The 15,160-nt window shown below is 39.5% G+C and overlaps 1 protein-coding gene across 4 annotated transcripts in view; it reads right to left on the bottom strand.

The window, feature by feature from the left end:
* Positions 1-537: 537 nt before the first annotated feature.
* LOC113234985 (F-BAR and double SH3 domains protein 2) overlaps positions 538-15,160 on the bottom strand; it is a 40,737-nt gene continuing 26,114 nt past the window's right edge. The window contains exons 7-18 of one of the 4 annotated variants that reach the window (XM_026470534.1): positions 14,220-14,447; positions 12,625-12,810; positions 11,578-11,814; positions 10,608-10,755; positions 10,245-10,411; positions 9,529-9,678; positions 8,139-8,393; positions 7,464-7,577; positions 7,109-7,217; positions 3,651-3,866; positions 2,070-2,104; positions 538-1,370 (exon numbers count right to left, since the gene is read on the bottom strand). In XM_026470534.1, the coding sequence (XP_026326319.1) occupies positions 897-1,370; positions 2,070-2,104; positions 3,651-3,866; positions 7,109-7,217; positions 7,464-7,577; positions 8,139-8,393; positions 9,529-9,678; positions 10,245-10,411; positions 10,608-10,755; positions 11,578-11,814; positions 12,625-12,810; positions 14,220-14,447 (2,319 nt within the window). In that variant the 3' untranslated portion in view covers positions 538-896. The remainder of the gene's footprint in view (positions 1,371-2,069; positions 2,105-3,650; positions 3,867-7,108; positions 7,218-7,463; positions 7,578-8,138; positions 8,394-9,528; positions 9,679-10,244; positions 10,412-10,607; positions 10,756-11,577; positions 11,815-12,624; positions 12,811-14,219; positions 14,448-15,160) is intronic. The other 3 variants (XM_026470610.1, XM_026470691.1, XM_026470774.1) reach the window with 3 other exon arrangements.

Here is a 15,160-nt window from a genome sequence, read left to right as displayed (position 1 = left end):
AAGTAATCAGCAACTACGGTGGCACCATTTTAATAAAAAAAGGAAGAGATCGGGAATCAATAATAATATTTGTCATTTAGACATGCAAACAAGATCTATCTACAGCTAAAACTAAGTTTTTTTTTAAATTGTGAGAAAAAGAAATTATAGATATTCCTTGTCAGCTTTAATTTCAGTTAGTTACTTTTGTTATATATAAATCGGTTAATTGATATGTATAAAACATTGGAAAGATTTTTTTTTTCAAACTTGTGCCTCTGAAGACCCTTCACTTAAAACCTTTCTGACTATAGTCAGAACGGTTTTAGCTACGTCATGTCATTTTGCTGCCTTCGTTAGAGAATGCTCGACGGATCCTGGAGGAGATCATGCCCACCCGGCCCCTACCTAGTTACGCCTAAGCTCATAGAGTCTGTTTAGAAAAATACAAACTTCCAAATATTTAGTATTCATAAGTCTGCATGCTTCTAAATAAACAGAATGTAAGTACCTACAAAGTTTATATACAAAAAAGAAAGTAAGTTTTTTAATTTTATAGGCTTGGTTTATTAATATCATTGATCAACTCTCTTTTTTTTTGTATAAAACTTGCATAAGAATTTACGTTCTCGAAAAAGAAATATCTAAATAACAGGTAAGTTATCTGCGTTTACAAGTAATAATACCTATTATCTGCTAAGATCCAAGTGACTTAGTTGTAAGTCAGTTCCTTTTTCAGAAGATCCAGTTCGCACTATTTGAAAAACCATCTGAAGTTCTTATAGGAAAAATATAAAACTTGTATTTGGAACTTGACAGATAATCTTAATAGTGGTGAATAATTTGTAGGTAAAAACGCAGGCGATAGGCCGCTGTCAGACGAGTGCATCGCGCGGATCAGTTGTGATTCCAGAACCTTAAGCGTTAGATTCCTTCAGGTCGGTGAGGCGGGCCAGCTGCGCGGGCTCGAGCTCATCGGGAATGGAAGCTCGGCCTGCTCGAACCGTTGCTGGAGGGGAATGTGGAGCGGTGGGCGGGCCGGAGGCGATGGATGCTCCCGTTGACTCACCCTCGGATGCTGTGGAACTTGAAGCAGGGTGTGGAGCAGAGTCAGCCGGGCCCTCATCGTCCCCACGAAGGCACACGGCGGTTTGCTCAGAAAGTGAGGATTCTTCGTCATCGTTGTCTTCGGCACGTTCCGGTTCAGGCTCGGTCTCGGGTTCGGGTTCAGGCTGGGGCTCCGGAGGCGGGAACGGTTGTTCAGGCTCCTCGACCATGGGCGTGGCGGCTGTGATGACGATGCCCACGCCGAGAACGGACTCCTCCGGTAGCTCAACTGCCTTCGGCTTGCTTGGTGGTTGCGGTGCCACCGTCTGCAGTTCCTCCTCCTCCTAAACATCATCATTAATTACTATATCGCCGAAAATTATCGGAAACAAAGTAAAGGCGCAAAATCGAAAATTAGAGATGGAAGATGACAGAAATTCATTCAATTTCTTGGTAGAATAGATTTAATTTGACAAGATTTTGTTAAGTAAGCGAAAATAGATGCAAATATATTGTGAATAAGAGGTAAACAGGTTCGTAATTTATTGTTCCACATTCATGGGATCCATTTACAGGTGATTTGCGGAGTGCTGATAATAAAATGCTTTCAGGATTTAATAGGTCCAAATAACTGGTTTAATTCGTAGAAGTCTGTAATTGGCATGCAAAAGTTTATAATCAATTTCAGTTCATGCGATACAAGCCATGCCTAGATGACGGTGACGCTACTCGATAGGTGCTTCGATTAAAAGGTCATATGTGCCAGAAAGGAGAACCACAGGGCACAGGACTGAATTGTCCTACGAAAATGCCTACGTGTGAATGTTTAACATCTTAGTCACCTTTAAAATTGTATTTTAAATTCGTGTGTACTTAAATTTAACACCCGCAAGACAAAAGCAGAGAAGCACAGTAAATGATAATTTAAAATAAGTGTTGTACTACACATCGTATCTAAAAAGCTGCAATATGAAAGCACACCTATATATTAGTACATAGAACAACATATATAGTGTATTAAGTATTTAAAATGATAATCAAACCTCATCTTCTAAATTTTCACCCTCAACCTCATCGACTGAAGCATGGAAAAAAGTCAATTGATTATAATAACAGCAAAACATTTTATAGGGTATATGGAAAATCTTCAGTAAATAAAACAATAGTCTTATTACGGTATGTGCATTTTGTAATGATATGCACCAAGCAATTAATAAAAGAAGATATTAAAAAGTTGTCTTCAATACATGTTTTATTCACTAAGGGCACAAATTAATTGTCAAATGGAGTAACTAACAATCGTAGGCTACCTACATTGACTTACAAATAAATGGACGACGGGTCTAATACAAAAACCACGAAAAAAATGTCCCAAATCAACCTATTTAAACGTAGTGACATGTAAAGGAATATGAAAAAGCTAAAACGTTGAATTCAAATAGTAATGTCATCGTAGTACTGTCTAATTTTGCTTGCTTCGCTGTCAGAAGAAACAAACGAAGACTGAAGCGTGAATGATGCTCTGTATACGATTTTAACGCCCTATAAGTTCGGACACTTTTTAGCGCGGACCCGACGTCCATATAATTGTAAGTCAATGGCTACCTAAGTATATATTTATTTCCCAAGCTAGAGTCTCTGCATAAAAGTCGAACAACTTGTAGAGTCTTTACAATAATAATTCTCTTTTGATGTAAAATAAATTAATGATTTTGGCTTGTTATATACCTGCCTACTATGTACTTGTTATTAATTTCGACATACTTGCATGTCTATTCAATAGCGCTTACATTGTTCAATAGTATTAATTGGCCCGTAGCCATCTTGACGTGACTCACGATACATTTAGCGACGGTTTTCAGCGGTTTATCCGTGTTTCGGAAGCTTGATGCTACATACTCTATAGAGCACACATTCCAGTACCAACGCCATTGATAGTTACTCTCTACCATCAATGAATCTTTGTTTAACGTAAAGGTAGAATTCCAATGTTGGCGACCACGGCGACCGGCGACAGCGCTTGGTGGCCGTATTCCTGGTCGCCCTTCGCTTATCGACCAGTAGCTTACGGATCCAAGCGACAACGACATACCGCCAGTATTCCCGCAGTTTTTAATACGATTGGTTGTATTCTGTATTAATCCACAACCAGAAAAAGAGTTAAATAGCAGTTATTGAAGGAAGACGAAGACGGCGATTAACTCATTTTGCCAATTTCTTCCCATATACATATTTTATAGAATGGGTTATTAGACACTAAATCTACTAAGAGTACGTCGTCAACAACCGGTACGTTACTTGGACGCACAGCGGCACTGCTACAGGAGCAGTGACGTCGCGCTGTACCGCGTTCGCTTGCTAGCGACACCCACAAGTCGCGCAACGCGGTCGCTTGCGTTGGTCAGCGTTCGATATAAATTCTTACTAAACAGTGGGTCACAGTCACGATCATCGGTCGCGGTCGCCAACATCGAAATGCTACCTTGAGGGACGCATTCGCGTGTTATCTGGATGCATTGAGCGAACGTTAAGTGTCTTCACCGCGAAATCTTCGCAGTCGCAAAATCGCCGCTAAACATCCTAACGTATGCGCAGAGGCTCTAAGGTATATTCCTACAACTCACCGACGATGGTGACTTGCGGTGCGATCGGAGGAGGCTTGGTCGGCTCCGACTGAGAGAACTGCAAGTCATACAAGTCCTGCTGGTTCCTACTTAACTCAAGGTTAAAGCTGAAATCAGGCTGACTGTCCATGGAGTCGCTGAGGTCCACAGGCGGCGGCGGGGGAGGAGCAGCCGGTGGTGCTCCACTCTTTTCGTTATTGTTGTCACTCATCACGACTGGCAGCGTCCGGGGCAGAAGCACACTTCAACCTTGTACCTTCACTTTCTGACTGGCACTATTCGGTTTATTATGGCCTGTCCGTTCCTTATTTGACACTAAACGACGCACTTTGACGTTATTGGTCCTACTCGGAACGTTACAGCAACATTTATGTATGTACATTACCGAATAGCGCTCAAAGACAAACGAAATTCGGATAGATACAACAATAGGTCTTAAATCACAATAGTTTGGCTGGCAACGCGATGCGCTCTGTATACAAGGTAAACTTCAGTGGAACACAAATCCCAAATTGAGCAACAAACATGAAAAACAGGAACAGGTGTGGAAGACAATGTCAATCGAAAAGAAATTGTGGCTAGTAGTAGCGCAGAGATAAACATAGAACAAGTTGTATATGCACACACAAATAAATACAATGCAACAAATGTAATAAAATGTACGCGAGGAAGTGGATAGTTCATATCAGAAAGACGACATCTAATTTGTTCTGACAGGTAAAGATATAGTTGTTTATGTGACTGTTACATAATGAAAGGCATTAAAACACGAGTGAGGGTTTTGTGATCTCACGAGCGTTTTAATGCCTAATTATGTACAGTTACATACACTGCTTTATCTACACACATATTATAAGCTCTCTGTGATGTGTTCAAGAACCGCATGTTACGACTGGGGAAATGGCGGCAAATGAAAACTTTTATCAAGGAATGCATACAACCGTAGTTTTTATTTTTAATTCGTAGACAAACTAGAATCGGCTCCAACTATCATATCGTTCGATATCAAGTAACGTGGGAAATTGTCAAAATTGTTTGCTATTGACATCTCATTTCGAATAAAACTTCATCTCGACTGATATTAGAATTGAGGTCGAATCAAATTGTTTTGTTTTTCAGAGATGTTCGAAATTTGAATGTAATAATATGAAGCAATAATAATATTTTCACAGATAAGAAATTTGTTCTAACAAAAAGGTTTACCTTTATGCTGGTCGTAATTTGCGGTTTTTGAACACATTATAGAGAGTTTATGATATGTGTGTAGATAAAAATATTAAGTGAAGAGTTATGAGTAACTTCGAACGTGAAACCTTGTGAAGGTCGAAAAACGACGCAGATGAAAACCTCAATTTTACATTAATCGTGCAAAACATCATGCAAGTACTTATGACAATGTGAAATGGTCCTATATGATCCTAGCATTACCAAAGTCTAGCAAGAGATCGTGCCAATGATATAGGTCAACAAAATACCATGCCATCTGGGAGTAACCACAACAACCCGACGAGCCAGCAAGCTACTATCGCGTGACATCGCACACTTTTGTAATGGCCACTATGTGTACAAATACAAAATGAAATGGGCGACCGCGAATATACTGTATTTGTATGTTACATTATGTACAATTTTAATTACCGTGGTGACTGTTCCTGTGTACCTATTCGTTGTATGCTTTATGTAACTCAAGAATTTCGTTATAATCATTTTCACTTCTCATGCTCTTAAAGTCCAGCATAAATACGCTGGATGTAGGCTGCATGAAATAGGATTCTATGCTCTAGAGCATAAAATAAAATCGTCGTTTAAGACCGAGGCAGTGACGTCTGCGCCAACAGCCACGCACACTAGAACCTTATAAAATAAAGTTTTACTTTTATTTTTTTAATCCGTGTTATATGAACCCACTTTACCCTCGAGATAAGTATATACTCGTCTCGGGTAAAATGATGCGTTTTATGCACTTGTTGTACAATCAAATACCAATGACTTTTTAATCTCATATACCAGGTCAATAATACTCACTGCTGCTTTATCGCTATACACAGTGAGAATAAAATCAAATAAACCTATTAAATCCTTGTGTTTATGAACGATTAAATGTGTTCTCCTCGTAACGCTACAATTATGTTATTAATATATCGTAATTGTTCGAGCTGGATATTTTGTGCTTGCACTATTGCAACACTTGGCCAGTTTACATTAGTGAGTTTATAGTATTATGTTTGTGGTTTCATTCAATCAGTCGCCCATCTCGATGGAAATACAAAAACATACGTAGAGAATGTACAAAGGCGCGAATGAAGCGTCGCTCAAGCAGCCGCTATACTGAACACTTGGTAATGTGAAACAATTGGAATTTACGAGTACAATTGTCCCAGCGACTGTTTGAACGACACTACAGAAGAGACATCAGGCACGGACATAAGTGTAGCGATACACCAAGCAGAATATCCGCGACATGCCTTCAGCGTAACTACGCTCGCAGTACGGCCTATGGTCGGCGTGGCGTGCACGGGTAATTTTAATCGACTATTGAAATAGTAGTTTATGTGACTGTTACATAATGAAAGGCATTAAAATACGAGAGAGGCTTACGAATAAAAACATCTCACGAGTATTTTAATGCTTAATAACGTACAGTTACATACACTGCTTTATCTACACACATATTATAAGCTCTCTGTGATGTGTTCAGGAGCCGCATGTTACGACTGGCGAAATGGCGGCAAATAAAATCTTTTCTCACGCATGTCACACAACCGTAGTTTTTATTTTTAATTCATAGACAAACCAGAATCGGCTCCAACTATCATATCGTTCGATATCAAGTAACGTGGGAAATTGTCAAAATTGTTAGCTATTGATATTTCATTTCGAATAAAACTTCATCTCGACTGATATTAGAATTGAGATCAAATCAAATTGTTTTGTTTTACAGAGATGTTCGAAATTTGAATGTAATAATCTGTGAGCAATAATAACATTTTCACAGGTAAGAAACTTATTCTAACAAATCAGATAACCTTTATGCTGGTCGTAATTTGCTGTTTTTGAACATATTATAGAGTTTATGATATGTGTGTAGATAAACATAATTAATCCAAAAGTAGGCGGCAAACGACTCATCTGCGTGGTGTCGCTACGTGAAACTCTATCATTTCATTACACTAGAGGTTGTTTCGTTTATTGAAAATATAACACTTGCACTAAGTCTTGGCCTTCTGCCTCTTCGATACACGCTTAAAGAGCTGCAATCAAATACACAGACAGTGTGGACAATCGGTAGGGGAACACAGGCCTTAAAGCTGTCTTGTTAAAAAAATCAGCCAAAATCGGTAGAAGATCTGGAGATCTCGAACGAAAGGTATAGTGTTATAGTGGTCCCCTTCCAACTGCCAGTGCAGAAGACAGAGTAGACAATGAGAGCGAGAGACAAAGAAAGAATTAAGACTTACTTTCGTCGTGAGCAGCGCCGGGGGGAGATCCCGGTGGTGAGGTGAAAACAGGAGCGGTTCCGTCAGCACCCGGTGTCCAGTCTTCGCCGCCACTTAATGGCTCGCCATTCTAGCGTCAAACATAAACCAAAAATTTACAACAAACTCGGCGAACAAAATTTACGTATGTTTGAGAGAAGCGCAGAGTGGAGGACATGGGACAAGAAATAACCAAATAAGATTAAGAAAGAGGATAACGTCTATCTCTCTTTTACACTCATTATTCACGAAATGTAATTTAGTCGGTGGTGCCACTGAAGGCTTCCGAGTTTTTTATATGGGTTAAATATAAAGTCAAGTCTTTAAGTGCCAATACCTCGTCACATTCTTCGACGATGAGCGATGGAAAGTTTCCAAGTTGGCCGTTGGCTTCACCGCGCCACCACCCGTCGTCGACGCCATGCGCGTCGCGCGATACTACACGAATTATCTGCGTGTACAAACAATTATCTCTTTTATTATGTACATTGTTTCATATTATGTACATTATGAAATCATTTATTCTGTGTAAGACAGTACACACACATCACATTACTAAAAAAAACATAACAGTTCAACTACAAAATTAGATATAAATTGAAAGCACAGTATGAAGAAACAAAAAGATAATAATAATAATCCAAATATAAAACAGAAGATAAATCAATAATTAATGTAATGAATATTAATTAACAAAACTGGCGGCGTGTGTGCAGTGCCGTTACAGAATCCGACATCCACTAAGCCTATTGTCGTCTCACTGAAGGTGCTACAACGCGGTTTTTCTGTGGATCCGGTATCAGAAATACTCATGACATGGAACATTGCAGATGTAGTACTAAATTCAGTTGTCATAACCAATCCTGATTATACCCTTAAGTTAAATTACACAAAAATACCAAATCAGTATCCATGTAGTTTAAATAGATTAGAAATCGATCACAGAGTTCGAGGATCCCAATACTATTCTACATTACCCTGTAAAATATTAATTTCGCTGTATTAAGCCTACCTGTCCCTCCTCCAAATTTAGCTCATCATCTCCCTCAGCGTCATAGTCATACAGAGCGAAACAGTATCCAAGCGTTGGCAGATCATTCTTGGCTTGCGGTGTAACAGCCTTAGAGTCGTCGGGCTTGGCGACTGGAGCGGAAATGACAGAGATCTGGTCCGGGGACTGCACCACGTCGGCGTCTTCGCCCTCCACTGTGTAGTCCACTGACGAGAAGGATATCTGGGTCACCAGACCAGGTGCTGCTGATGCCTGCTTTTAGAGGAACTTTAGTTAGATGTTAGGTGTATTGCAGAGCATAGGTATAACGCCCGATGGCTACTCCGAATCACGTCTGTCTGTGTATTTATAATAAACTCTTTTAAAAAATCGAAATTATTGAAAAAAGGAACCAGCTAGTGAATTGAGCCGGTGAAAAACAAAATTTGTTAACATCTCTCGATCGCGTAATCCACTTCCAGCCGAATTTTCGAAAAAAACGGTCCAATGCCAACGGCACAAGTCACACAGCCACCGAAACAATGAATATATTGAAAACCAAATTTCACGAAATTCAGCCGTTAAGTGGCCAGCTCGATCATGTGATTTAACACCGCTGGATTATTTTTATGGGATTATGTCAAAGACAGAGTCTATACGGAGCCAATAGAATCGATTGCAGCCTTAAAACTCAAAATTCGTGAAGTGGTTAACGAAATAGACCCCCCATATTGTCAAAAAGTGTTTAAAAACTTTGATGAAAGAATCGATATCGGTAACTGTGGACGTGGTGCACATTTATCAGATATCATTTTTTATTCATAATTGCCAAACCTTACTTTTTTTAATACAATACAAATTTGAATCATTGACATCTATATTTATTGTTTTAAATTTTGATTTACGAAGCAAAGTTCTTGTTGAAAACCCCTATATTATTTTAATAAATACTATTATACTATTTCAGATTTTATCACGATTGATGGAAATCCACAGAAATGTGAAAAACACAAACCATTGTTGTTTTGGTGTCTTTATAAGGGTCATGTATACGCTTCTATAATAAGATTCCGATTGATATTCAAAATTTGCCATTTACGAGTTTTTAAACTATAGTGAAACAAAAACTTCATACAGCTTCTGGATGACAAAAATCCGTGGTATGGACTCGTTTAGCTCTTGCAAATAGTCTCGGTCTAAGATGTTTAAATTAAATATTGTAATGACAAACGTATTCAAATTTATATTTACAAAGAACAACCCCTAAAGTTTCTTGCTCATTCTTCTCAAGGGAATCTGTCTTGAAAATGAGCGAGCCGTAGAGATTAATCAGTACGACGATTTCAAATGTAATTTGCTTACCAATGATATAAAGCTTATTTGACTTTGACTTCTTGGTCTCCAATCTCACCTGCTCCCTGTCGACGTCAAGGTAATTGTGCGGCACGTAACCTTCCTCGCCGCGGTAGTTGCGCGCACGCAGCCAACCGTCACCGTCGCCCTCTCCCACCACCTCCAGCTGCTCGTTCTCGATAATTGACAGCTCATCGGGGTTTTGTGCCTATTGGATCATATAGTCCATCGAAGTAAATACAACGTAAAAAAGATACTTCACACACACACGCGCACACACATACACACACACACACACATGCACACACACACTCACACATACACTCTTTTTTGTTTTTATTCTAATTGAAAGCATAGTGGACCTTGTTGTTTCCCTGTATACAGTAAGGTTGTCCACTAGCGCGCGGAGGAACACTGGCTCTCATATCACAGGTTACCCTACTTTGACAGTCAGGGATCTCATCTTGTATTGTAATAACCTTACTTTATTTGTACGTTGTAAAAAGAAATTATTTTTTTCTTTTTTTAAAAAAAAATTATTATTATTATTATTAAAAATGATATTAAAGTGTTTAAATCTTTCGTTGATGTTAACTTGATAGTATTAAGGCGATTGAATATTCAAGGCAGGTTGAAATGATATATTATAGGAGAGAATGAACCTGGACTGATTTCATGTATGTATGCAAGTTTGGTCCGATTTTTGTGTAAGTTATCCAAAATTCGTATTCATCTAGGGTATGTATAAATATTGTAAGTAGTAAGTGTACTCACCGTATATGAGTACAGAGCTGTACACTTGTATAAAGGAGGCGCAGGTTGGTCCACGGTCTCCTGACCTGCAGGAGCAGCAGGCTCAGCCTCCCCCCAGTTCACTTGAGTGGGGTCATCCCAGCCCACTGTGAGTGATTCTATGCGCTGCCTTTCTTCTTCCAACATCGCTATACAACAGATTTGCATTTTGAAATTCACTTTATTTCATAGTGCAAAAACACTTTATTTCATGGCGATAGTGGCTTGAGTTGAATATTGAATGTGAATTTATAATCAACTTCAAGCAGCCAAGATCACGACTGTATGAAGTTGATAACGACTTCACGCATTAACTGCATGCAGTCAATCTGTTAGCAGCCTTACCGTCTACATCTTCGTCGTGGTCGTCATCATGCTGCGAGCCAGAGGTGGTGCGCTGATGCTGTGCGGCGGAGGCCGCAGTAGCCGCCGAGGGACCCGCTTCGCCGTCCGTGTTGTCGCTGTCGTAGAATGAGTCCGAGCTCGGCTGGTCCTACACAAACACACAAATTTGAAAGTCAGGTTTATAGAGCGCTGAGGATCATTGTGCACCAAGAGAGTCTTGATGATTGATTGAAATCAATGTACACCAGACTTATCGATCGGAATCGCATTAAACCGGTCAGAAGAATCTTTTTGGCCCTTCCCTGTATGAACAGCCGATGAGAAACTTACGTCATTTTCGCTCTTACTGGATGGACATACATTTTTTACTGAGTGTTTGTGTGGTTATTCAAGTCAAATTAGTATGGTAATTAAGGGTTGTTTCGAGTTTAATAGGTAAATACACATTAACATAAATACACACTATCACGCCTCCCTATTGTCGAGAGCAAACTATGGATCTCCATTTGCAACTTTTTTTAATTTATTTTTATAATACCAACTAACAGGATGAACAAGTCATGGCTTGGCGGTAAGCGACATGCCTGTTCATAACAGTTGCAGTTCCACTCGAAACTTTAAGCCCACAAAGATCGGAGGAGCCTGCCACTGCACCCGTCACCTTGAGATATAACTTATCTAATCCCATATGTCTATAATTTGAACAGCACCACTACCCTTCAAAACCGGAACGCAGTAATGCTCACATTACTGCTGCATAAGCATCAATCATTTCACATGTTAGAAAAGTCTAAATACCTTCGACCTAGCCTTGTTTTAAGAACATACTGGTTGAGATAAGAAAATTATCCCACTTTTTCTATCTACTTATCTAAGGTCTTACCTACCTATGTCATGTTCAAAGGAAATAATATCATCCACACTCGATGCGATTCAGGAACAGAAACGTCTAATGGGTTAAATTACTTACAGCAGCCCCTGAGGCGTCAGTCCTCACGCTAAGCAGACTACTGCTCCTGGGCAACGCGTCTTGCACAGCCAGCAGGTCCACCTCCTTCAACCACTCGTCGACGGGCGCGCCACCAATGCGCAAGCACTCCAATCGAGCTTCGTATTTTGCTTTGGATGTTTCTGACCGACGAATGGTGGCACGCAGTTCGTCAAGACGAACTTCCAGCTCTGGGCCGTTCGGATCGTTTGGATCAACCTGCGTAAAAGTTATGACATGGATTAAAAAATAAGTTACGTAACAAATTCCGCACTCCACACGTAGAATTTTATAAAATACACACTTCAAAAATATCTAGGGAATGATCTCTAGACATTTTTGAAGTGTGTATTTTATAGTGCATGAGCACGTTTTATTGAAAACCAGGTTTTTTAAAGACTTTTTCAAATTCAAATTATAAAAGTGACTAAAAAAATCTCATCATCTATCTCAGTCAACTGCTGGACTTAGGCCTCCCCCAATGTGCCCCATTTCCTCCGGTCCTCAGCTTGTCGCATGCATTTCCCGCCAGCAACTACCCCATTAATCATAGTTCCTTGATGACTGGAACTCCTCCAGACTTCAGAAGTTCTGTAGTAACTCCGTCTTCACCAGGGGCTTTTCCACTTTTAAGCTATTTTAGAACCAACACGATCTCGTCTTGGCTGATATCTGGTAGGTCATCGGTATTGTGGCGCATCAGGGCGGCTCTGGGATCGTGGTTGTCGTATAGGGTACGAAGAATATGTGCAGCGTATAACCGGTCTAGAAGTCGTCCGAGAATTTGGAAAAAATATATCAGTGTTAAAAAAAATAATTGAATAAAAAAAAACTGATTTTCAGTAATTGGCAAAAACATACTTGAACCCTAGACACATTTGATGTGTGTAGATAAAGTAGAATACGCTTACAAATACGAAAAAAAAACAGCTGGCATTTGCTCCGTACAGGTATGTTGAGAATACGCAAGTCGCCGAAATGATCGCAGAACTCAGTCAAGCATTTTACACTCTAACAAGAAAAGCTAACCTTCTGCCCAGCATCCCTCATGGCTTGATACAAATGAATCTTCCGCGTGGCATCGCGGACGAGTGCCGTCTCCCGTACAACCCGTGTAGCCCAACGACGAGCCTCCTGCGCAAGCGTCATTGCAACTGACTCCTGCTCCATCGTCACAGTGTCCACGGGATCGTTATCGCAAGGCTCGAACTCGTACTGTGCAATCAGAAAGACTTTTGTTATAAGCTCATCTTTATAATTACAATAATAATAAAATTGGTAAACAAAATTACACACTGAATTTAGTATCAAGCAAGCACGCCAATGAAATAAAAGAAGTATTTTTTTTAGGTTAGCAAGTGATGGGACGAACAAGTCTTGCGCCAGATCTCCGAGCTTTATAACACAAAAATCTGAGGGACAATTGCCACTGCGCCTGTCACCCTGAGAGTCATAAGTCTCATGTGCCTGTAATTACCTCCTTGCCCTTCAAAACCGGAATGCAGTAATAGGTAAGGTGGCAATACTTCCCAGGACGAACTCTTTCACAGGGAGCTCTAATGCTATAAAAGTATTTAACTTATATCGAACTACTGACATAACATACTTAGAAAAATTAGCACACTCATCATTCCAATCTTAAGATTGTCCTCCGCAGCGAATTAAAGAAAAGTAAGCATAAAATTATGAAGTATAAAATAAAACCCCAAAGCAATATTCATATGTAACTCTACAACAAAATACTTCTCAAAACCTTTTACTGTGCGTTGTGAGAAAACTTCAGAGAACTGAGTATTAAACGCATTGAAAGCGGCGTATTCAAAACAACACGAAGTTCCGATCATATTTATATATAGATATGACCCCGACCTTGCGAAATAGTTGTTTATTTAAACAACACTTAAGTTCGAATTTATCGAAAAGGTAAATCGGAACCCAAAACTTGTTAAGAGATTGTAGTTGTATGTTCTAAGTACTATGGTGGATAAACAGTGTTATCACTGAAAAAAGCTAAATGGTAAAATTTTGCTAAAAGTATAATAACTGTACCATCGAGTATATAACTAGAAATAGAGACGAAATTAGGGCCATCCATCCCTGGCAACTCATCAGGCAAATGGGCCTTATATCACTTTTAAATATCAACTCTCGTTTGCACTGAAATCACAAATTAGAAAGCTGAAATAGTACAGCGCCAACAACTGACCTGTGTGAATGTCTCCATATATTCCAAAAATATTCAGTATTTATTGTAATAAAGATAATGTCTCTCACAATGGGGGCTGTTCAATTCGGTGGTGTGGGAAAAACAGAAAACCATATAATTACAAAACAAACGGAATCGCATTTCATGGGTAATTTAATATTAAATATATAATATGCTATTTTTGTCCATTATAGCAAAGCTCAAATTAAACTGGTCAATTTGAAGTGAAACAATTGACGACACCCGTCAACTGTTTCGATTTCGGGCTGGCCAATCGGAGCGCAGTTGTCACTGTAATGATTTGGCAGAATAGTTTTCAAACAAATTAAATGACATTTCGTCTTTATTTCTAGTTATTCGATGAACTGTACCTATACTTTTAGCAGCCTAAAGTAACTGTAAAACCCATTGTACTGACCTGTATATGCTGTTTCAGCACGGGGTAGTAAAGGTAAACACACTGCAGGTTGTATTCCCTGGTGAGCTGCTGAGCCTGATCGCGGATCTTGCCGAACGAATGCTGTGTCGCCGAGCAGGTCAGCAGCTCGGTGCGGCCCATCAGCGTCAGGAACTCCGATACCTTCTCGTATACCGCCGCTTCCATGGTCTGCATGCATGATTGAAGCTCCACTAGGAAATAGCGGTTCTGTAGGGAAAAAACAGTATTTAGGACAAATAAATTAACCTATTTTAATTTTACATTGTCTTTCTCAGGTTAGTGTTTACGGCCTAATTTTTTAATTTTTATTATTTCTGCCGCAATTTATATTATATATTTAAGTACTCGCATAATATTATTAAATAGTCGAGTATATGGTGTTCTGAAATATTAAATAATATTTATATAATACCTATACTCGAATATTTAAATAGTAATTCATAAAGTTGCCACGGAAATAAGGCTGAGGACACCTAACCCATCCCACCCGACTATACCTGGCTTATTATTCCGTAGGGAGGCCAAGAAATTACAGGCACATGGAACCTATCAACTTATGTCTCAGGGTAACGATCGAAGTGGCAGTCCTCCTCTGATATTTGCTTTGAGTGGCATTGCAATCCACTCGCAATTGGAGTGTCATACTTAATTTCGACAAACACTGTTTCTACTCGACAGTACTTCCACTACACATTCATTACTTTGACAAAACACATGTTCGACAGGTGACAGAGTGAAGTGGTCCCCTGAGTAGTCAGTCTCTCAAAATAGCAAATATTTATATTACATATTTCATATTCTGTTGAAAAAGCGACCTGTCCAATATATGTGTTGTCGAAGTAGTTTTCTGCCGGCGTAATGACCTATCGAATGTTTGTGTTGTCGAAACAGTGATCTTTCGAACTAGTGACCTGTCGAAC

The sequence above is a fragment of the Hyposmocoma kahamanoa genome, unplaced genomic scaffold, assembly GCF_003589595.1.
Source record: "Hyposmocoma kahamanoa isolate Upper Pololo Valley unplaced genomic scaffold, ASM358959v1 100021, whole genome shotgun sequence".
NCBI lineage: Eukaryota > Metazoa > Arthropoda > Insecta > Lepidoptera > Cosmopterigidae > Hyposmocoma > Hyposmocoma kahamanoa.
The sequence above is the reverse complement of the archived record's forward strand: the minus strand, read 5'-3'. Positions and strand labels throughout refer to the sequence as shown.